The 24,209-nt window shown below is 35.9% G+C and overlaps 1 protein-coding gene and 1 pseudogene across 2 annotated transcripts in view; both read right to left on the reverse strand.

Moving 5' to 3' along the window:
• Positions 1-24,209, reverse strand: part of LOC106877335 (lactadherin) — a 138,675-nt gene that overhangs the window by 25,043 nt on the left and 89,423 nt on the right. For both annotated transcript variants that reach the window (XM_014926211.3, XM_014926210.3), the window contains exons 2-6: positions 15,432-15,637; positions 9,778-9,900; positions 8,516-8,654; positions 7,636-7,776; positions 3,776-3,948 (exon numbers count right to left, since the gene is read on the reverse strand). In XM_014926211.3, the coding sequence (XP_014781697.1) occupies positions 3,776-3,948; positions 7,636-7,776; positions 8,516-8,654; positions 9,778-9,900; positions 15,432-15,637 (782 nt within the window). The remainder of the gene's footprint in view (positions 1-3,775; positions 3,949-7,635; positions 7,777-8,515; positions 8,655-9,777; positions 9,901-15,431; positions 15,638-24,209) is intronic.
• LOC149135576 (ubiquitin-like protein NEDD8 pseudogene) lies at positions 315-834 on the reverse strand (annotated as a pseudogene).

Here is a 24,209-nt window from a genome sequence, read left to right on the forward strand (position 1 = left end):
TAGATGATGACACTCTGGCAGCAATGAGGTGGAGCAAAGAGATATCAGCACACGATATCAGGATGGTTACACACTGCAATCATAATCAAGACAATTACTAACAAATTAACAAAAAGCAAAAATAAAAGAATAAACTTTTCAGTTTCAAATTTTTCAGAGAAATAAAATTAAGATTATCGTTTAAATTGTAAAGTATTATTATTGTTGTTGTTGTTATCATCATTAGAAGTAACAGAAATCATCATCATCATCGTCGTCGTCGTCGTCGTCGTTGTTGTTGTTGTTTTAATTATTATTTAATTTTTCTTATATATTTTAAAAAGTTTTATACAAGAAAGCGTTGGGAGAGAGGAAAAGAAAACCCGATCAAGCCGTGGACAGGAACTGCCCGCAGTTTCATCAGATATTATCAGAATACGCTTCATCAGATATATAAGAATACATTTTGTTAATAATCAGATTAATGTATGGCGACCACCTCTTAATGCCAGTAACAAATGGAGAACTGGTTCACCAGTCATTTGCTAATCTTATGCAGGTTTTACATAATTCATCTGTTTGCCGCTGAAAATAAGCTGTTCTTGGGTTGGGAAGGATACCTTCTATTTCTACAACTTGTTCTTTATTTTTTCAACCTTATCCGTTAGTTCAATATCAATTTCAATCTCTTTGCCAGTAAGGATCTTCATTTTCATGAGCGCTTTTGAGCTAGCAGAATCGTTAGCACGCTGGACGAAATGCTTAGTGGTATTTCACCCGCCGCTACGTTCTGAGTTCAAATTCCGCCGAGGTTGACTTTGCTTTTCATCCTTTCGGAGGTCGATAAATTAAGTACCAGTGAAACACTAGGGTCGATGTAATCGACTAGTCCCCTCTCAACAAATTCCAGGCCTTGTGCCTCCAGTAGAAAGGATTATTATTATTATTTATTATCGCCTTTGCACAGCTTCTAACGCTGTTCACTACCAGTGAACTAAGGTAATACCCCTTATTTTTCGAGCACCTTCCGGAGTATTCGAGCGGTTCCAAGCAGTGCTGTTTTTTACAAGTGATCCACCCTTATTGCAGCCCCTATTTGTTCCATGTACTTCTGAAGATTTTTACTCACTGTTCCCAGGGCTCCGACAATTATTGGTACTACTACCACCTTTTTCATCGACCACAAATGCTTAACTTCCCATATTATTATTATTATTATTATTATTATTATTATTATTATTATTATTATTATTATTATTATTATTATGTCGCACAATATACAGTATTGTGAGGTTGTTGATTGCAGATGCGCCAATATGGGTTTGTATTGTTTGTCAAGTCAAAGTTGTTATTGATATTGATGATATTATTACTGCTGTTATTGTTATTATTATTAATATTATTGTTATTGTGGCTGTTGTTTTTATTGTTATTGTTGTTTCGTTATTACTGTTGTTGTTGTTATTATTATTATTATTATTATTGTTGTTGTTATTATTATTATTATTATTATTATTATTATTATTATTATTATTATTATTATTATTATTATTATTATTATTATTATCATTATTATTATTATTATTTGTAAATGTCCAGAATTCGCAGAGTGCTATTTAGACAAAATGTTCTTCCAGAACTACTTAATGAAAGAATATTTGATTCTTTTTGGGGTCTTAATTAACCCCTTTAATCTGGCATAAAGAAGGTTTGCCCTAAGACATTAAATATACATATTTTTGAAAACATCCATGACTTTTTCTTTATTAGGTGTTTAATATCTCTGATGTGGTGAGAAATGGTGCTAGCCACAATAGTTGCAGCAGAGAATAATTCTGCAAAATGATTAAAGCTACAGAAACAGATTATAAAAAAAAACCATAAACATGTAAAAGAAAGATAATTAAACAAATGCAATTATAATTTTAAAGAAAGCAGGGAAAAATGAAATATCGAAAACTTGAATTACAGTAAGAAAGCATCCCCAACAACAACAGCAACTCCTCCCTTGTGTTGCAAGCTAAAAAATTACTATACAAAGGAAAATACAAGCAAAGGAAAAAGCGTGGAACAGGATCATCACAAAAGAGAGTGCCTCTTTATTCGTCGATTTTTGCAGTAAATGTAAAGTGGAAGATAATATGCAGTTGTTTAAAAAATGTAGAAGACTTTCAATGAAAGAAGTTAGAAGTTCTAACTAATTTTGGAGGATGTTCAAGTCAAGTCTGCGACAGACTACGAGCAGGTAATACGCGCATAGGTGACAAGCAAAAAATATTTTATCAGATGGAATCTGCATGGACATCTACGTCCTGATGATCCTCCAAAAGCGACAAAGCTTTCTTGGGGTTGTAACCCATTATGGAAGCAATGAGGAGGTCAATTAAACTAGTAGCGTGGGGAAAAGAATCCTTTGAAGGCCTTCCGTTTAGAAATGAAAAGGCAAGGAAAGAAGATAGTTGTGGAGATTTACAGATTCAGCAACGGTAGCAAGTCTATGACGGCAATTGTTGCAACCACTGTGTCTAGAGTCTCAGCTCCAATGATAATCAGACTAAAAGTAAAAGCAAACAGAATCACCTCGTGCTGCTCTGTGAAACATTCAGTAGCAACTGATGAGGGTTTTCATTCACAATACAGGCCCATCGTCATGTGTATTAGGGAAGATATGGAACATAAAGGCTGGTATGAACTCGTTAGTGTCAGTAAAATGAAAAAAAAAAGAACAAAGGAAAAGAATGGACTCAGTCTAAAACGAAGGTTACTGAAAATCCTCTAGAGAAGGGCAGGGCACATGTCCACTCTTCCACCTTGGCCTGCACTTCACTATTCACTTGTGAGGACCTGTTGTGAACGTGGGATGAAGGAAAGTTGGAGGAATGCTGGTGAATGGAGGAGAAAAAAGGATGGTATGGAAATTACATCAGAAGATTATCAACGGTAAAGATTCGCCTCTTAGGGGAGGCTTCAAGAACCAGCCAAACTAAAAGTGCTGGCATATAAATTTAGAGAACTCAGTTTGGTTTGATTGGTCTAAGCAGAAGGTAGTCGGGATCATAAGAATCTGCTGATCGTATCCAGTTGGAGTTTTTCTATCTTTGGACCACGCTTTTCCTAATTGTTTTAAGTACATGTATTGTTATGATCCGACATGGACACCTTGAACCTCTCGCAATTGGCAGGATGTGACAGCTGGAAGACCTGAGGACTATCCCAGGACTCGACTGGTATTCATTTTCAGCCGAGTAGACTGGAGCAAAGTGAAATGAAGTGTCTAGTCCAAGAGTCGAGCAGACGATATTTTGATCGTTGAGCCCAACACTCTTAAACTATTAGACGACATGTACACAATACATACATACATGTGATTGCGTGAGTGTGTAATACAGCTATGTACAAGAGTTAGGCACCAACAATGTTAAAATACAAACATCTGTTGAGTATTCAATGTTCATAAGATTGTTTTAACAAACACAGTTATAAATGATCGATCTGTCAACTTCATCTTTGGAAACGAAATATTTTCCGATATTTACTCAAATACCGATCGCTGATTAAACAGATGTAAATATTATTTAGACGTTAATTGATAAAAATATCTTTCCTTTCCAAAAATGTGATTTATCGGCCGACAATTAATAACCTAATCTGTTGAAATTAAATATATTTCTTTAATAATTTTCAGTTGATATGATATTAAATTTATTATGTTCAGTTAAGGTCTGGCTAAACATATGAATTATGTTTAGATGAAAGGTTTTCATTTCTTGTTATTATTTAATTAAGAGTGACTTACCTTGCTGGCTAAATGAAGGGCGTCTCGGTAGCCGTACCATATTTTAGTATCGTTGCTGTAGGTTACATTGAACTTGGTTACCCAATGTTTTCGCCTAGTGTCTGCTCTGCCTCTAGTAATAATGGCTGTTATTAAAGTAGGGGGTCCAATATCGATCTGCAGCCACTGCTTTTCTGTTGAAATAAGTAATTTAATAGAAATTAATTAAGGCTTCATATTGAATTTCATTTTCAATTGAAAATTTGATTATCTTGATTTTTCTTTATCATAATTATAAACATATTGCTGTTGTTTTGTCCCGGTGAAGTGTGATCGAGCAGATCTATGGAGGACGCCTTTCCAGTCGTGACTTACTCAAGTTTTTATATAACTACACAAGCCAAACGGCCCTTTGTTTTTCAAGATGGTGGGGAGATTGGCAGTTATTTCAAACAGATCTTGTGATTGCGTAGCAGTTTTCTTGTTCTTTCTACATAATGATGACGTAGATGCTTAGCAGAATCAGTGAAGTAACGGAGAAAATAACTTGTGTTGTACAGTCACGTTCCTTTACATTCTAACTATAAGCCTTCCTGTGGTCAACTTTTCTGTTCGTCCTTTCAGCGTGGATACAATTATACACCAGTCAAGTACTGGATCAATTTTTAGCCCGAGAAAAAGTGTTCGTATAATACTGGAATTGAATCAACTTTCACCTGTCTTACTAGGCGCGATGGTCCAGTTTATTTTAGCAATTTACAAATTTATTGAAACACATTTCTAGGTCTCCAACACTCGACAGATGCGTTATAAGCCTGGAAATGTAATTATGAATAGTTTTATCTTTTGTTTTTTAAATTATCTATTTAAATTATTTCGGAATAGAGGTGCATGCGTTTGAATTAAACTTAATTTTTCACTGAAGTGTACATGCGTGTGCATGTATATATATATATATATATATATATATATACACGAATGTATGTCTATCTCTCTCTATGTATGTATGTATGTATGTATGTATATATGTATGCATGTATGTCAGGTCACTTGTGTGTGCCACTGGTAACATGCAATGCAGTACAACCTGCTGAAACATCGGACCGTCGGCGACTAAATGGCAACCGCACAAGGCTTGCTTAGTGAGGAGGGGCATTGGACACCCTACAGGATGAAAAATAAAACCTGTCAAAGGTTTGATGAACTTATTAAAGTCAATACTGTGTATACCAACTTAGTCCTACTATTCCTCATAGACAACAATAGTTCCTGTAGCAATCATAGGCAAACTGGTAACTTTGGAGCAGAAAACAGCGGCTACATAGAGGATTGACACAACAGATTCAGTCAGCAGAGAACCGAGAGCATTAGAACGTAAGCACGGTGTATCACATTACTGGGAGTGCGTGACTCCTAGGAATTGGCTGTGTGCAAAGCCTCTCTTCACTTTAAAAACATCATGCACAGACATCGCTTGACGTACCGACACCGTCATCTTATACTCGAAAACGAAGAAGTGGCAATTATGCATGCATGTATGTATGTATGTATGTATGTATGTATGTATGTATGTATGTATGCATGTATCTGTCTATATGTATGTATGTATGTATGTATGTATGTATGTATGTCCTGTGTATGACTTTAAACTGTATCCGATACTGGAGCTCTGGTATGGGAATTCCAGGGTCTTGAAGGTGTGTCACCATCACTTAGCCACTATTGTTCCCAGGTCTATCCTGAGCCAAAGTAGCAGCACTTCGTAAGTTGCCCAACAACACCACTATTCTTCCAAGCAAACTCGAGAGAGTTGTCGGGTTACTTGCTGACGGCCCAAGTTGTTCTGAGTTTCATGTTATCAGTAGCAATAGGAGTGACCTGACGGACATATACATACATACATACATACATACAAAAAGGAGTACTGTTGGAATGTCCCAGTGAAGACCTCAATAAAATATAATCACAATAGACCTGATATAGTGATTCGGAATAGAGATGAGAACCTGTATACAGTTGTGGAAATCAGCTGCCCAGCGGATGCTAACACAAAACGGAAGATCAGTGAAAAAGAGAATACGTACGCTGAATTATTGAAGAATCTATAGATACTCTATCCAGATTACAAGTTCACGTTTATACCTGTAATTATTAAAGCACTGTGATATGTAACACACTGCCTCAATGCCAATCTTGAGGAATTAGGCTTTGCAAACCCAGAAAGGAGAAAGCTGATTCGAAGACTACAGATCTCAGCCATCACTGGAACTGTAAAAATCTGTAAACCTTTCCAGAAGATCACACCCTAACACACCCCACCCCACCCCACCACCCCACCCCACCATACACCACCACACCCCACCACACCCCACCACACCACACCACACCACACACCACACCACACCACACATCACCATACTACACCACATCACACTACCCCGCACACACTATCACTGACCACTTCCCAAGACCCACACCAGCGCACACACTATCACTGACCACTTCCCAGCACATATACCGTCATCCACACACCTACACATGCACACACGCATACGTCAAGGTCACCAGCCCCCTTCCACACGCACATGCTCTCACATACACACGCACGCGCACCTTCGTTTTGGGATCACCACTACTTTATTATCTCCCCTTCTTCTTAGCTCTGCTGTGTGACCCCTCTATATGGCATTCACCATATAGATCGCTAGCCACTAAACCTTTTCTATTTTCTCTCCCTGTTTATTTCTATATTCCTTTCTGTCGAGGAGCGTAGGCTCGAAACGTAAAAGACTTACTCTCCGAGCGTTAAACTAATACATATTTGTTGTTTACACACCCGACTTCGTCTTTTGTTTTTTGTAAATTCTCACTATATATATGCATCTATACATGCACACACACACACGCACACACACACACACACACACACACAAAGAAATCGGCGGTAGTTAGTATTTTGGATAGTTATTTATTTATTTAGCACTTTCATTTCTCTTGAGAGATTCTTCATGAATGACTTATTCTCATGAAAATTCATGCTTTATATATATATATATATATATATATATATATATATATATATATATATATATATATATATATATATATTATATGTATATATATATATATTATATGTATTTATTTTCTCCTAGTTAATAATTAACTCGCACAAAATAAATTGGTTAATAGATACCAGGGTAGCAAAGATCACAAAATGACTGTGGTGTAACTCCTGTTTATGAGGTAGAAACTCCTTATTATTTTGGGTACTTGAGTATATATAAATTTAGTAAATGGTGTAAAACGCATATGTTAACTGAATACTTTTATTTGCAACATATGTTTCGAAGATTACAAATTATACCTTCCATAGGAATAGGTGATGTTGATAAGAATGTAATCTTCTCTTCAGGGAAATGCATGGGAACCAGCTTAAACGTAATATATTTTAACCGAATATGAGAACTGTAGTTTAAGCTGGTTCCCATGCATTTCCCTGAAGAGAAGATTACATTCTTATCAACATCACCTATTCCTATGGAAGATATAATTTGTAATCTTCGAAACGTATGTTGGAAATAAAAGTATTCAGTTAACATATGCGTTTTACTCCATTTACTAAATTTATATATATATATATATATATATATATATATATATATATATATATATATATATATATATATATATATATATATATATATATATATATATATGTGTGTATGTGTGTGTGTGTGTGATTTGAGGGAGAATTAGCTGCTATTTCATCACGCTGAGCGCCAACATGTTGGTTCCCTCTGACTGGTTTATTTGCTTTCCATTGGAAAATCTTGCTGACAATCTAATATTTAATAACTCAATCACAGAATACAGGAACTTACTGTCTTGTTTCTTGGAACACCAAGCTTTGTTGCTGAGAATGTTTCCATCTTCAGGTTGGCAAGAACTTTTTCTTCGGAACGACAGATTTGATGAAGCAGTCATTTTACCGTAAGGGGGTAGACCAATCGGCTCTTTGCATACTGAAATGTTGGAGAAAACAGCAAAAGCAATTAATTATTTCTTATGACTTTAACTATTTCAAAATATTTTTATTTACTTTGTTAAAATCTGCTTCATTTTTACTATACTCAAAAACTGGACGTATTTTGTTGGTCTCAGTATCATTTTTATCGTTGAAGAACGTATTTTAGAAAGCTTTTAGTATCTCAAGCTTATGAATAATTAAATGAGACAAAAAAAATTGTTGGAAAATTCAAAAGATTCTAGTAAAAGTCTCAGTAAGTCATATATTGGAATCTGAAGATATCAGCAGCAAGATCAATATAAAAAAAAGATACTAGTTAAACAAAGAAGTGGAATATAATATTTTGGCCTGATTTCACAACACATTTTTATTCTTGCTTCTTTGTTCTGCTTTGATTGAGTAGACATATAATGAAAAACATTCCAAACGTTATCATCCCGTCAGCATTTTCAAGGATAGTGTTTTAAAGTCTTAAAGTACTGTATTAAAGTAGCCAAACTAAATTCCTTCCTAAAGCTGAAAAACTTTAAAGAGATGTAAATATTCTCTTTGTTATTCTCTTTGCACAGAGAAAAATATTCTGACATATTTCACGATTTGTTCGTCACTCATCAGAGAATTAAAAACACCCTTTATAGAAGAACTGATGAAAACTATAAATATTTCATATATTTAAAATGCAATGAATTAATCGGGATTTCAATTTCAAATGTTACAAAACAGATTATACTTACATTGACATCCCAGTATCTCGACACGCATACTTGGATGTTTGTTCCAGCTGACTGTGTGGAATTTAATGTAACGTGCCAAAATAGGATGATCAAAATATGAATGTCTTACAGAATAAGAATCAATGTTGCCTTCAAACACCTAAACGCAAGATATCAAAGAGATCATAAGTTTTCGTACTCAAACTTGAAATATTCATTTTAATTATGTTTTTATTGAAATATTCAAGACAATTTCGTATTTGTTACTGATAAAATGTTTTGAATTATATATTTTAAATCAAATCTGGTCGCTTAGTCTTTTTTATTACTTAGCCAGGGATAGAAAGTTTGGGATGGACAAAGGTGGGGATCAAAACGCAACTTTTAGGGTATATTGGGGTATCCTTAAGATATTGGGGTATTCTCAAAAGGAGAAGACTACAACATATCGAACATCAGGCGATAGTGTCAAAGAGAACGACGAATTAAATCGATCACAATCCATTGTATAACCTTCCGTTCAGTTCAGTTCACTCTACAAACTTTCAATTACCCTCTCCCCAGTTTCATTCATTGGGGCTGAATTAACCCGTGCCTGTCGTAGAAGTGACCCATTATAGGATGAAACATGTAACCACCTGATGTCGAAGCGAACCTGTTAAACACATGCTTATGTCTACCTCTAATGTTATTAGTTAATTCTTTTTAAAAAGTGAAGCAAATTAGATGGACATATAATTGTTTGTTTCCTCTCTAAGGAAAAGAATTGATATGATTTCTAAAGAGAAGGAAACCAGAAGGGTCTTGTAAGGGTCTCTATGTCAATAAAGATATACTAAACATTAAATTACTTTTAGTTTAGGATTTAAATGATTTTGTTTACAGTAGTTTTTTGCTTTCTTTCTTCGTGAAGATTCCTACCTTCAACATCTGTACTGATTAATTAATATAAATAATTAATTGTATATCCTATTCGAGAAGTATTATCTTAGTAGAGTTCATTTATATAAACGTGATATAACTGAGACAAATTCTGAAAATTAATATACAAGCGTTTAATGTATATTTGATTAAAACATTGTGTACATCTCTATTTGTTTAACACATACTGTTTACATTCACTTGTTTAAGACATTGTATACATCCATTTGTTTAGTACATAATGTACACTACGTTAAATTACATTCTATAAAATAACAGATACATTTGTGTTAAATGAACTTCTGTCTCTTAAAAGTCCTATAACATACAAAATTTCTGACTTGGAAAGGTGATATACAAACCTTTTGGTTATTGTAACTGTCGTGTACATAATTCCAATCGAAAGAATCCATACTGTAGGAAACAAGAAATGATGTCACCCATTCAACTCCGTCACCACGTCCTTGGGTCATAACTCCAGTCACCTGTAAAGATATAAGCAATTAGGATTTATTATTGTGATATCGTGGCCACGTGGTTAAGTTTCCTTCCTAATCACATGGTTCTGGGTTCAGTCTCATAGTATGGCACCTTAGGCAAGTGTCTTCTACAAGAGCTCTGGGCTGATGAAAGCCTTGTGGGGGGGGGGATCTGGTACACCGAAACTGAAAGAAACTCGTCGTATGTATACACACACACACACACACACACACACACACACACACACACACACACATATATATATATATATATATATATACATATACATGTGTGTGTGTGTGTGTGTGTGTATGATTGTTGTGTGTATGCTATTGTAACAAACATTACGAACCGGGTATCAGTTTAGCCCCAGGCAGTAAGATCCACTGATGAGAACTAAAGCTAATATCTCAGAGTTTGAAATCACGTGATATGGGTATATCTGTAAACTCATTTACGTCCTTCCCCCGCAATGGTATATTGGATTTTCTACTCGCTCCTCGATTTCTTCAGCTTAACTTTTTAGTGATATCGTGGCTTATTTGAATATTTTTCAACTCCTATTTTTAGCAAGGCTGGTACTATTTTGTACCCTTGATAATAAATGTGTGTGTATATATATATATATATATATATATATATATATATATATATATATATATATATATATATATATATATATATATAGTGAGAATTTACAAAAAAACAAAAGACGAAGACAGGTGTGTAAACAATAAACAGATGTATTAGTTTAACGCTCGGGAAATGAGAGTGTCTTTTACATTTCGAGCCTACGCTCTTCAACAGAAAGGAACACCGAAATAAACAGAGAGGGAAAATACAACAGGTTTAGTGGCTAGCGATCTATCATGTATGTATGTATGTATGTATGTATGTATGCATGTATGTATGTATGTATGTATGTATGCATGCTTGCATGCATGTATAAATGTATGTATTTATGTATGTATGTATGTATGTATGTATGCATGTATGTATGTATGTGTGTGTTTGTGTGTGCGTGTGTTTTTTATTGATTGCACCTAGACGATGCTTCTTTTCCACTCATCAAAGTGAATGAAGTTTTGGCCAGGGGAAACTGATGTCAACAGAGATAGCCAAATCACATATATATGTATGTGTATGTGTATATGTATGGATATGTGTATGTATGTATGTATATGTTGTAAATGAGTATCATACGAGCATTTCCAATATTCTGCAAAAGCTTGTCTCACCATGGAAAAATATTACTTTTCCTAAAAGCAAGTGAGGGCTGATGACAAGGACTTCTGGCTGTAGAACACCTGCTCCAATAAACTCTGTCTAACCCATGCAAATCTTGAAATGTGGACGTTAAAACAACGACGATGACGACAATAATGATGGGAATGATGATGGTGATGATCCCATCCCAGGTGTTTTACTAAAATAGAAATTCTGTAGTCGAAAACAGTAACATTGACCGCTATTTGACAATTCCACAGGAAAATACCACAGAACTCAATGCCAACTTCACCATCTAAACTATATTTAAACAACAATGTATTGAGTGGAATAGTTCAGTTTAATGTTTCTGTTAACTAAAATAAATTATCCTACTTTGACTTGAAGTATGTTACACAGAAATTTCAGTCGATTTTTAATTTAATATTTCTTTAATTGTATATTATTTTTCACATCCAAGTATCATATGTAAAACATCTTTTCTGAATATCTCTCTCATTATATATATATATATATATATATATATATATATATATATAATTGGATAGCCGTTGACTCTTAAGAGTTCTTCCCCCCTTTTACAGGCCTTGCTTTTAGTCCTGCAGGGTGTCCAATACACACCCTCCTCACCAAGTGGAATTGGTGGGGGACCCGGTTTAGTCGCCGACGACCTGGCTGAATTGTGGATGTGTGTGCCAGATGCATGTTTGGTGGGAGTGAGTGTTGGGTGTGAGTGTGTGTATATATGTATTTATATATATTTATTTACATTTTTAATTCTTGAATATATGTATGTATTAAGTTGTCAAGAAAGATCTTGCGGTTTTTAGCCTTTAAATTCAGATGCATATATCTCGGCTCAAACAAAACTTTATTAATCGAAATAAACACCATCAGAATCAACACACTTTTGCCAACGCGAAACAAGTTTATTTATGCCAGTAGCGTAAAAATCCTGCATTCTGGTGGCGATGAAGTCGTTGAAAGCGTGTTTGGCATCGTCTTGGTTTTTGAAGCATTTCTCACGCAGGAAGTTGTCGAGATGCTTGAAAAAGTGGTAGTCGGTAGGCGAGAGGTCTGGTGAGTATAGCGGATGGGGCATAGTTTCGTAGCCCAATTTGTTCAACTTCTGCAGGGTCAGTTGTGTGACTTGCGGCCGAGCGTTGTCATGGAGAAGAATTGGTCTTTTTCTATTGACCAGTGCTGGCTGTTGTCGGAGTTTCTTATGCATTTCATCCATTTTCTTACTACTTCTCCGCCGTAATGGTTTCGCCTTGATCCAAAAAGCTGTGATGGATGAGACCGGCCGCAGACCACCCTGGCTTCGGGAAGTGCCGTGGAGCTTCGTCGGCGTCCAACCACTGAGCTGAGCGTCACCGGTTGTCGTAAGGACATCGTAAGGATGTCGCCGGTTGTCGTAAGGACATCGTAAGGATGTCGCCGGTTGTCGTAAGGACATCGCAAGTCACAATCCGGTCGAGAAACGGGTCGTTCTTGTTGCGTAAAAGAAGGGCAGACGACACTTTAAAACGGTGTTTTTTAAAAAATTTTTGGTTGTCGTTCAATTCGTGCGGCACCCATTTCTCAAGTATTTTTGCTTTTCCAATCTCTTTCAAGTGGTTGGAAATTATCGTATACATTACGTCTAATTCAGAAGCAAGCTCTCGAACAGTTGTGCGTGGATTGGCTTCGACTAAGGCTCTAGGTTGATCGTTGTCAACATCCGATGACCGACCACTACGCTTATCATCTTCAAGATTCTCGTCACCGCTACGAAATTTCTTGACACACCATCGTGCTGTTCGTTCATTAGTGGTTCCTTGGGCCAAAGGCATCGTTGATATCGCAAGCTGTTTCAGCAGCTTTTTGGCCATACTTGAACTGGAATAAGAAAATTGTGCGAATTTGCTTTTTGTCCGTGTTGTATTCACTGTTCCGGGAAAATGGCCTAATTTTTCAAAAGGCAAAGAGTAAGACGATTAGATAGAGCAAAAAGCGGGTTTTAAAATGATATCTAAATCAAAGTAATTTAACTAAAATTAATTTGAAAATACATCATTTAAAACCGAAATTAAAAATTCCGCAAGAACTTTCTTGACAACCTAATATATTGCATGTACGTGTGTTTTTTTTTTCATCTTTGATAGAACGGATATTATATATATATATATATATATATATATGTGTGTGTGTGTGTGTGTGTGTGTGTGTGTGTGTGTGTGTGTGTATGTGTGTGTGTGTGTGTGTGCGCGCGTGCGTGCGTGCGTGTGTGTGTGTGTGTGTGCATTTTTACTTTTATTTTATTTGATTTGTGTGTATTTGTGGATGTAGTTAAAGGGGTAGATAGAGCTCCTAGGTTTAATAAAGCCGAATATAAAGAGAAAATATGCAAGCAAGAAATATAGATTATGGGTAGGTATATGGAATGTCAGGACACTTGTTGATCATGAAGGGTCAAGTAACCTTGAACGGCGAACTGGCGTAATAGCCAAGGAGTTGGCTCGATATAACATCGACATTGCTATACTCTCTGAAACTCGGTTGGGTGATGAAAATCTATTAACAGAAACAGGTGCTGGATACACGTTCTTTTGGAAGGGTAAACCAAAGGGTGAAAAACAAGTAGGGGGTGTTGGCTTTGCCATTCGTACCGAGTTAATCCACAAAATAGAACAACCTATTGGTTTCAGTGGTAGGATTATGTATCTTCGAGCTCCTCTATCATGCAATTGTTTTATGACTGCTATTTCTGTTTATGCTCCTACTCTTGATAGCAGCAGTGAATCTATAATGGTTTTCTATGATGTCAGATCGTTTATGATTTCAATTCCAAATGCAATTTCAATGCCCGTGTTCGATGCGATAATGAGACTTGGGATGCACTTGGGAGACATGGCTTGGGCAAAATGAACGCTAATGATCTCCGTCTTCTTCAGCTCTGCACTGAACTTGATCTCATCGTCTGCAACACTGTTTTTCATCAGAAGGATATCATAAAACTACCTGGACGCACCAAAATCTAAACATGGGCATATTCTCGATTGCCTTATCACCAGCAAATGAGACCTTCCAGATGTTTGCACTGTCCGAGTCATGCGTGGTGCAGAATGTGGGACTGACCATACGCTCATACGCGATAAATTGAAACTCCGCATCATGCGAAGAATAAGATCTGGAGGAATAAAAGTCCCTAAACGTATTGATGTGTTGAAATTAAGGGATTCTAAGATGCAGGCGAATCTTAGAAATGCCATTGGAGAAGCGGAATTTGAAGCAACTTGGGCTCAGTTTAAGACCACTATTTACAATGTTGGAGTTGAGGTTCTTGGTCTCGGAAACAGAAAACTTCGGGACTAGTTTGATGAAAACGATCTACAGATCAATAAACTTCTTGAAGATAAAAATAAGCTGCACCAAAAATACCTCGGTGCTCCAGATGACTTCAATGAAATCCTAATTAAAGGTAAGAATTAAAATTACATCTGTATATAATACTCTGAAACAGTATAAGCTTATCACAGATGTCAGTTAATATGGTGTCCTCTTTTGAATTATTGAACTGAAATTTATATATAAGCTATATGTGTGTTTGTGTGTGAATCTGTGATTATGTGTAAGCGTGGCCCCGTGCTAATGATGAAATATTACTGCATAAATGTATTTACTGCCATTATCATATAAGTATTATTATATTACACACAACTATTCATTCACATACTTTTCCAAAATATTTCTTATATAAAGAATAAGTAGATACCTATGACACAGATTTTATTAAATACAATAAATTTAGTATTAATCTAGTGTGGTATAAATTTTTGTCATCGTAGCTCTCTCGCTCTATCACTCTCTCTCTTACTCTGTTACACACACACACACATGCACACACAGTCACGCGCACACGCACACAGACACACACAGACACACAGACACACAGACACACAGACACACACATACACCCCCTCTCTCTCTCCTCCGTCCTTTTACTATCATCATTATTTTTACCTTCTGAATAATTACTGATGTTGCTGTCATAAAGAAGATTAAGATAATCGCTGTTTGAATTCAAGCAAATAATATTTATTTATATTGATTGTGATACATGTTGTTAGGTTGGTGGAGTTTTGAAATAGCTAGCACTATTTTAGGTTAAGGAAGAGGGTACGGAATTGGAGTGGAAATTGTAAAAAATTAAATTTTAGGGGGAAATCTTCATTATATAAGACACTCCCCACCCACCATGAGGTAGTGATAGCTAATCCAAAACTCGCCCTTTAGCTTATAAAAAGTGAATGATAAAATGAAATACCTTTGCTGCAACACCAAGATCAACCATCAGCCATTCAGATGGTGACTTGTATTTCGCACACCATCCATATTTATTCGGCATGTAAACACGTCCATATTTTTCGTGGCAGTATTTGTCCCACACCTGAGGATAACTGTTTGAACTCTTGATTTGGAAATCTTTAATGGTACCAGTAGTCATGCCAAGAGGTCCATCCATAGTACATACTGGAAAACAAAAGTAAATGATATATCAATAAATATTTTCTATTTTGTTGAGCTCAAGAAAAGGTTATCTTGTAACTTTGAGAAGCATTATCATTAATTAATTTTAGGAAAGTAGTTGAAATTATTCCAATTATTTTATCGTAAAAAACCCATTAAATTTTGACAATTTGAATATTAAATATTTAACGTTAAAATGGTAGGACGTCATATCAAAAATATCCAGTATAAATATCAAATTATTGGAAGAAAACAACAGCTTAAGTCTAAGGTAGAAATTAACAATATATATATATATGTATAATGGGAGAGAAATATTAAAATTAACTAATAATATATATACACGTAGCAAGAGACAATTATTAAAGTTAACTAACAGAACTATTTAAGCTAATAATATATATCTTTCAGAAGAAAATATTATTAAAGTTAGCTAATAATATATATGCTGTGAGATTAAGAAAAAGAAAAAAACGATATACATCAATGGTTTATTTGGATTTCTAGAATTGGTAGGGAGTCGAAGAAAAGAAACTTTCCCTTTTAACACATGATAGCATACTATGCTGATAGCTAAATTTGATTTATTTTGTTATCAAAGTACCTATATTATAAGGTTTCAAAGAGCTGATTGCTGTCGCTTGGTGGCAGCACTGTATCTATGCTTTATACGGATTATCAAATCCTTTTCTTTTTCGTTTTACTCAGGATGTAGATACAGAGAGAATTGCTTAATTTAATCGCAGTCAATGTTAACAAATGGTTATTGTCATCAAAGTTTGTGCGTTACAGACTATTTAAAGCGAATTACATTGGAACAGCATTCGGATCTAGTTCAAAACGGGGGCGCCAGTATTTTCTTAACGAAACACTTTGAAACTTGGGACACCGGTAGAATGTGTCATATAAAACATCTTTTTCTCTTAGTCTTCTTAAGAAAAATTATTATATTGCAACTTATTTCATGTTAAAGTTGTCGTATTTCTGTAATTTCAACCAATGACTGACGTCCATTCAGCCGAATACAGTAAGTGCTGACTACGTAAACAAACGATTCTCAAACGATTCTGGCGGTGATAAAATTATTATTTCCTTGTCAAAAAATGGCTGAAGCATATTGGCAGTAGCTAATAAACCTTTCTATTATAGGCACAAGGCCTGGTTTTTGAGGGAAGGGTTAGGGTTAGGGTTAGGGTTAGGGTTAGGGTTAGGGCTAGGGTTAGGGCAAATGTTGTACACATACAGTTCAGGCAGATGTTAACGAAATTATATTAAAAATAAAACGAAGGAAAACGAACACACGTGTGTTGCCTCTCTGAAAAATGTCAGAAGTAATGGAGATTAAATACGCTTTACACCGCTTAAACTGCCAAAGGAACCGCTTAAACTGCCAAAGGAGTAACTGTAAACAGCTGAATACTTGTCAGTGATTGGTTGAAATCATCGAAATAAGACAATTTTTTACATGAAATAACTTCGAATACAAATTTTTTTTTCTGTTCTATAACACAAAATAGATAAGTATACGAAGTATGAAAGTATTTCGGTACCAAAAACACTACATAAAACATAAATGAAAACTGGTGCCCCCGTTTTGAACTAGATCCCAGCATTCGCTGTTTGCTGATGTGTGTGAAGTTTGAAACGCATGCGTCCAGTAACGTCATTCACAGCACAAGATGTTTTCACACATGTCATCTCGGAGGAAAATTTTCTCCGGGGACTATTTTGACAGAGGAAGGTCTTACCACATCTAAGCATGCTCGAGCATGTTAAATAAGATTTAACACAAGTATATTATATTCAACACTGCTTCGTGCAACTTGAATTCTAGCTTATAAGAATCAAAGCTCCAGATATATATTTCTTTATTGCCCACAGGGGGCTAAACATAGAGGAGACAAACAAGGACAGACAAAGGGATTAAATCGATTACATCGACCCCAGTGCGTAAGTGGTACTTATTTAATCGACCCTGAAAGGATGAAAGGCAAAGTCGACCTCGGCGGAATTTGAACTCAGAACGTAACGGCAAACGAAATACCGCTAAGCATTTCGCCCGGCGTGCTAACAATCCTGCCAGCTAGTCGCCCTCAGAGCTCCAGATATCAACATTTTCAAGTAAACCACTACTCAACCATATGGTGACGATGGTGGTGAGGTGATGGTTGTGGAGTTGCTGCCGGTGGTGTTGATGCTGGTGGCAGTGAAGATACTGAGTATTAAATTTGAACTGGCTGGCTGATGGCATTTTGTATATTTGTATGTACATATAATGAGAAAGCAGTTTATTATAATTGCCGATAATATTGCCAAATCGTCATTGCTATCCAAATTAGAGAATCTTTAAAGGAATTTAAAGTCATCCACTTATTAGAATCGAAGCATGAAATATTGTTATATCCTTTACTTAATTATATCAGCCGGTTATTACTATCAAAAGGCTTCTTCCGAGAGTGATTACAATAAACAAGCTTACATTGTGTGAAAATAATATTCAAGAAGCCATTTGGTGTAGAATGCATGCATACACGCGAACATATACACACGCACACACATATACACACACTCACACACATACACACATACAAACGCATACACGCTCACATAATCACAAACGCTGACGTACGCCCACTCACGAGTGGCACATTCACACACACACATACATACACGCACAGGCACACGCACTCACAAGCACATGTTGACACGAACACGTATAAGTACATATGCATATACAAATATAAACACACACTCACACACACACATACACACTTACCTACGAACACATTTAGCGTTGTTCATAGACATCAGACGTACACTCCCAGCATCTGCACAGGTCTTTGCAACAACAGAGACTTTACTGCCACGACGACGACGACGACGACGACCACCACCACCACCAGCACCACCGCCACTATTATCATCGAAACCATCACCGCGATGACGTTCACGCGACCTTTATAACCACCATCACCACAATCACCATCACCACCACCACCCAGTATTTCATTCAGCTTCAGTGAAGTCAGCACCTCGCATACTCCCTAAGGTGATATTGTTTAGACATTAGTCGATGTCAACTAATCATATGGAGATTGAGTAATAATTATAAAATATAAATGACCTAACACAACACAAAACCATATGAATTTAATTAATTCCATAACAGAATATATATTTAGTTTTAAAATAATAGAAATTATCAGTTGACAGATCCATATGTTCTCTCCAGGCGGTTTATACATGCATACATGTATATATGTGTATGTATTACACACATTCGTGTATAGAATTATTTCATATTTTCTGTGTTACATAATTGTTCTGCAAAACACATATGCCCCAGTTTCCAGGTCTGGAAAACAGTAGCATTCAATGCTATACATATCCAACTGTGCAACTCTGTCTACTGTCACAATCCTGTCAAGTTACTGAGGTCTGTATCCACCCTTTCCTTAAAAAAAAGTGACTTGAGTTTAAAGCAGACTTACGACGTTAATACAATATCAGAAACTACAGTTAACATCTATGATATAATGACAGATAATAATAACCACTCGGGGTTAAAGATTGTATTCGATGAATGAATCATCCCGGCCTTATGTGAGTTTCTGAATTTCCAGATATAACAGTAAGAAATTATGGCGACTGATTTTTGCTAAAATCAGATACGATTACGGGAATCATCACCCTACATCACAGTCTAGAAGATGCTGCAGGAAGAATGGGCTTTTGAGTAGAAAAACGGGGTCCATCAGATGCAACATAGAATATGCCATCACTTCACCTACCTCGAGACCAACATAATAGCCACAGAGTCAGTTGCTTATATACATTAATTAAATTTGAGCAAAATTTAAAAGGTTTAGAGTAATAATGGAAATAAAAGTCTTCAGAGAATTTGCAAAAGAACTTCTTGTAGGAAGTGTTTGAAACTGTGTTAGTTTATGGCTCTTCTACCCGGAGACTAACAAAAAGTCTTGACATTATGCTGAATGACACCTCAACACACGTTTCATTCTATTTTGAATGTGGCCTGGGAAGAACACTCCACTAAAGAAAGAATATACAATAAGCTTCCTGAAGTATCAGACATCATACAGAAAGACAGAGATGACTTTACTGGACACTGAATTAAGAAGGTGGTTAATACACGACACTAGATGTCACAGAGGAACTGTCATATGACATGGACAATAGAGATGGGTGGAGTATCAGAGCGATGGCTACCCGAGCAAGCTCGACCTGAAACTCATATATATGCAATACATACATACATGCATACGTACATACGTACATACATACATAATACATACATACATACATACATACATACATACACACACACACACACGCGCGCACACACACACACACACACACACACACACACACACACACACACACACACACACACACACACACATATTGCGTGTCTGTAAGCAAGTCATTTTCCTCTAGGAATGTGATCAGTCTTTTTTCTGACAGTGCATTCCATGATCTTGCTGACATGCGAGGTCAGAAAGATGGGTCTGTATTTTATAGCATCTGCTCTGCTTCCTCCTTTGTGAAAAGAGCAGATTATTCCTTCTTTTAACGTTTGAGGAAATGTACTACATTCAAAGTAAGTCTGGAAACGCATTTGCAGTGGCTTTGCAAGAGCTTTCTTGCATGTTTTTAAAAGAATAAGTGGGAGTTCATCGGGGCCTGTTGCAGAGTTTAGCTTTATCTGGTCCATGGCCGACAAACATCCTCTTCTGTAGTCGTGCATGGACAGACTTTTAAGCCAGTTTTGCTGGAGTATATCTTTGTTGATGGACTTCCAATCAGCCTTGTAGAAGTTGAGATTGGCTAGCGCTTGGGATCCAGCATATATTGACAGTTCTATCATGTTATGGTCTGAGTGAGTAGACGGTGATATATTTATGTTGTGGAAAAGGTCTATATTGTTTGTTAAACAGAGGTCCGGGATGTTGTTATTTCTAGTTGGGGAAAGTATGGTGAAAAGAATGATTGCACATGCAACAAGGGCTAGCATAAGAACCACCTTGAAGAACCACATGCAAGTTCAAGGTGCAGCCATTGGTGTCGGTGGGACAGAAAACTTAAACAATCCTTAGCAGAACAGTCAATAACTCTTTTAGTTTAATGTAGGTATGTAGACGACATTAATATTCAGTTTACATATATATATATATATATATATATATATATATATATATATATATATATATATATATATATATATATATATACAGGTATAATAGTTAGTAGGCTGTTATGTAGTCGTATGTATGTGTGTGTATATATACATGTGTTTATATATATATATATATATATATATATATATATATATATATATATAAGTAAATGGATATGAATGTAAACAGATAGACATACATATAGATAGGTATATAGGTAATATGAACACACAAGCATACGTACACACATACATACGCAAATGAAGAGTGAAACACATGATCATATACACACACGCACACTTCACACAAGGAAACATATGGAGACACACATCTATACATAACAGACGCACGCACATAGTTACAAAACCCCATACACAGACACACTCAGATATGCACACGCAAAGAGACACAGGAACACACACACACATGCAAACACATACAAACACACAGACACATGCAAAATACATATATACAAATGTACACACATACATATATATATATATGTGCATACACATACATGCATACACACATACATGCATACATACATATATACATACATACATATATGTATGCGCACACGCGCACTGGCCCACACACACGCGCACAAACAAACAAAAAGAATGCAGCTCGGATAAAGAACAGAGTTAACGACTATTGAAAAAGTTGCAAGACACAACGAAAATTTTAGAACAAATAAAGAAGTAAATGAGTGGAAACTGAATCGGTGAATGTGTTAAATAATAAGACACAAAAAGAGACTGACTCTCTTCAGACACAACAAAATATGCTTCAACACACGAACTCATACAAAAAATCTTGCAAACCAAATCTAAGAACGAAATATATATATATATATATATATATATATATATATATATATATATATATATATATATATATACATATGCATATATATATATATATATATATATATATACACATATATACATGTACATATATAAATCGAGAGATATAATAGACATACATTCATACGTGCATAAATGCAGACATACATGTGTATGTATGTATGTATGTATGTATGTATGTATGTATGTATGTATGTATGTATGTTTAGACATTAAAGGTAGTCAAATAACAGCGTCATTGGAAGGTCAGTTAAAATGCGTCTTGATATTTGTACCGATTCTGTGAGTTCAAATCTCGTCGAGGTGAACTGGGCTTTTCACCCTTTCGAAGGTTAATAAATAAAGATGTTATATCTTAGATGTTCCACTGGGTCAAGAATTAGAGTCTCGAGAGAGTGTTTATGTCTGCCTGTGACTACTCAGGCACCCAAAACAGTAAAAACATTATTTATTCCGTCATTCACGGTGACTGCATCATCTTCGCCAATGATGACAGTCTCTTTGTGCTTTCTTGTTATCAATGGTATTTCTTATTTCCGTCCATGGCATCGCAGATGACCATTCAGTACTACTACTGAACTGTACGCTTCTAACTAGTTAGGTCTGCACACGTCGCCGGTCTTCTATCGGTGTAGAACTTTCAGTAGATGGAATGACAAATGAGGTCTTCATAAAGCGACATCTGTATGTCATTGCATTATAATGATAAACACTTGTACAACAGGAGTACCACTTTGACTTTGGGTGTCTATGATTAGCACCAAGTGTCAGGCTGAAGCAAGATGCCATTAATCGCGTCAAACCACAGCGTCCCTTTTTAAGAAAGATATTGTGACAACAGCTGGGGCTCCCTCACTTCTAGTGACTTTTTATTGGACGGCCGTTGGATCTCCTGAGTTCCTTCGTTCTTTGATAGGTCCTGATTTTCATCCCGCAGGATGTCCAAAAGCCAAACACTCCACCAAGCACTCTTGGTGGTGTTGCAAATTTATTCGACAACCCGACTATGCAACGAGTTGTACTGGATTAAATGTTATCAGTAACACTCAAGGACAACCTCTCTCTCTCTCTCTCTCTCTCTCTCTCTCTCTCTCTCTCTCTCTCTCTCTCTCTCTCTCTGTCTCTCTCTCTCTCTCTCTCTCTCTCTCTCTCTCTCTCTTTCTCTCTCTCCTGTCTCTCTCTCTCACACACACACACACACACACACATACAGGTGTTTCCTGGACACGAATGTGGTTAGCAAAATACAAAAGGAAGAGGACAACTCTGGACCATTGATAAGGAGTTTGCAAATCCAGCATCCAAGATACACTTTCAGCTTTATACCCATTATTATTGGAGCAACAGGATACATACCAACCCGCCAGGAACAAAATATTGCTGAACTTGGAATCTTGGGGAGAGAATGCAGTTCTTAATTCATACGTTACAAATGATCAAATATCTGGGACTATAAAAATTTGCAAGACCGTCTTCCGATTTAAGGCATGACGATTGAAACAAGATACTTTTATTCAAAACCTTGCTACCAAGTACGTGGTTAGTCAAAATTTACTCTAAATTAAAAATAAAAAACGAAAGAGAACATACATACATACATGCATACATGCATGAATACATATATACATAAATACATACATACATATTATTTTTAACCGCCAACTTGATAAGTACCATGCCTCTCGTGTCTTCAGTTACTTTTGCCAATTAAAAATAAAATATATATACTCATGCATTGATTTCTATTTATCCAGTCTGTTCTACCAACCCCCCTCTCTCTTTTCTGTGTGTGCATGTTCGTGAGTGTGTGATGTGTGTGTGTGTGTATGTGTGTGTGTGTGTATGTGTGTGTGCGCGCGCACCTTCTGTCTACAGGCTCATTTGTTAAAAGTAGATTAGTATAACAATTTCGATCATCTCTGCTATTGTGTTCATGGAGGTATCGATATCATTTGTCCGTGAATTTACTAGGCCATTGAAACCTTCCCACCAGTTTTCACAGTCCTCACCTCATCAATGTAAACATAGACATATACATTATTCACATTATCTACATTATTTACATTTGACGGATATTTGTCCTCATCTTGTTTGTTGTTAACACAACGTTCCGGCTGGTATACCCTCCAGCCTTCATCAGGTGTCTTGGGGAAATTTCGAACCTGGGTTCTCATTCCTAAGGTATTTTTCGATATTATTATTATTATTATTATTATTATTATTATTATTATTATTATTATTATTATTAATAATAATTATTATTAATAATTAATAATAATAATAATAATAATAATAATAATAATAACAACATCGAAAAATACCTTAGGAATGAGAACGCAGGTTCGAAATTTCCCCAAGACACTTGATGAAGGCTGGAAGGTATATCAGCCGAAACGTTGTGTTAACAACAAACAAGATGAGGACAAATATCCGTCAAATGAAAATAATATAAATAATGTAAATAATGTATATAATTCCCCATCTCTTAAATATAGAACTGGAATAGCCATA

The sequence above is a fragment of the Octopus bimaculoides genome, chromosome 5 (genome assembly GCF_046866305.1).
Source record: "Octopus bimaculoides isolate indiv1 chromosome 5, ASM4686630v1, whole genome shotgun sequence".
Taxonomy (NCBI): domain Eukaryota; kingdom Metazoa; phylum Mollusca; class Cephalopoda; order Octopoda; family Octopodidae; genus Octopus; species Octopus bimaculoides.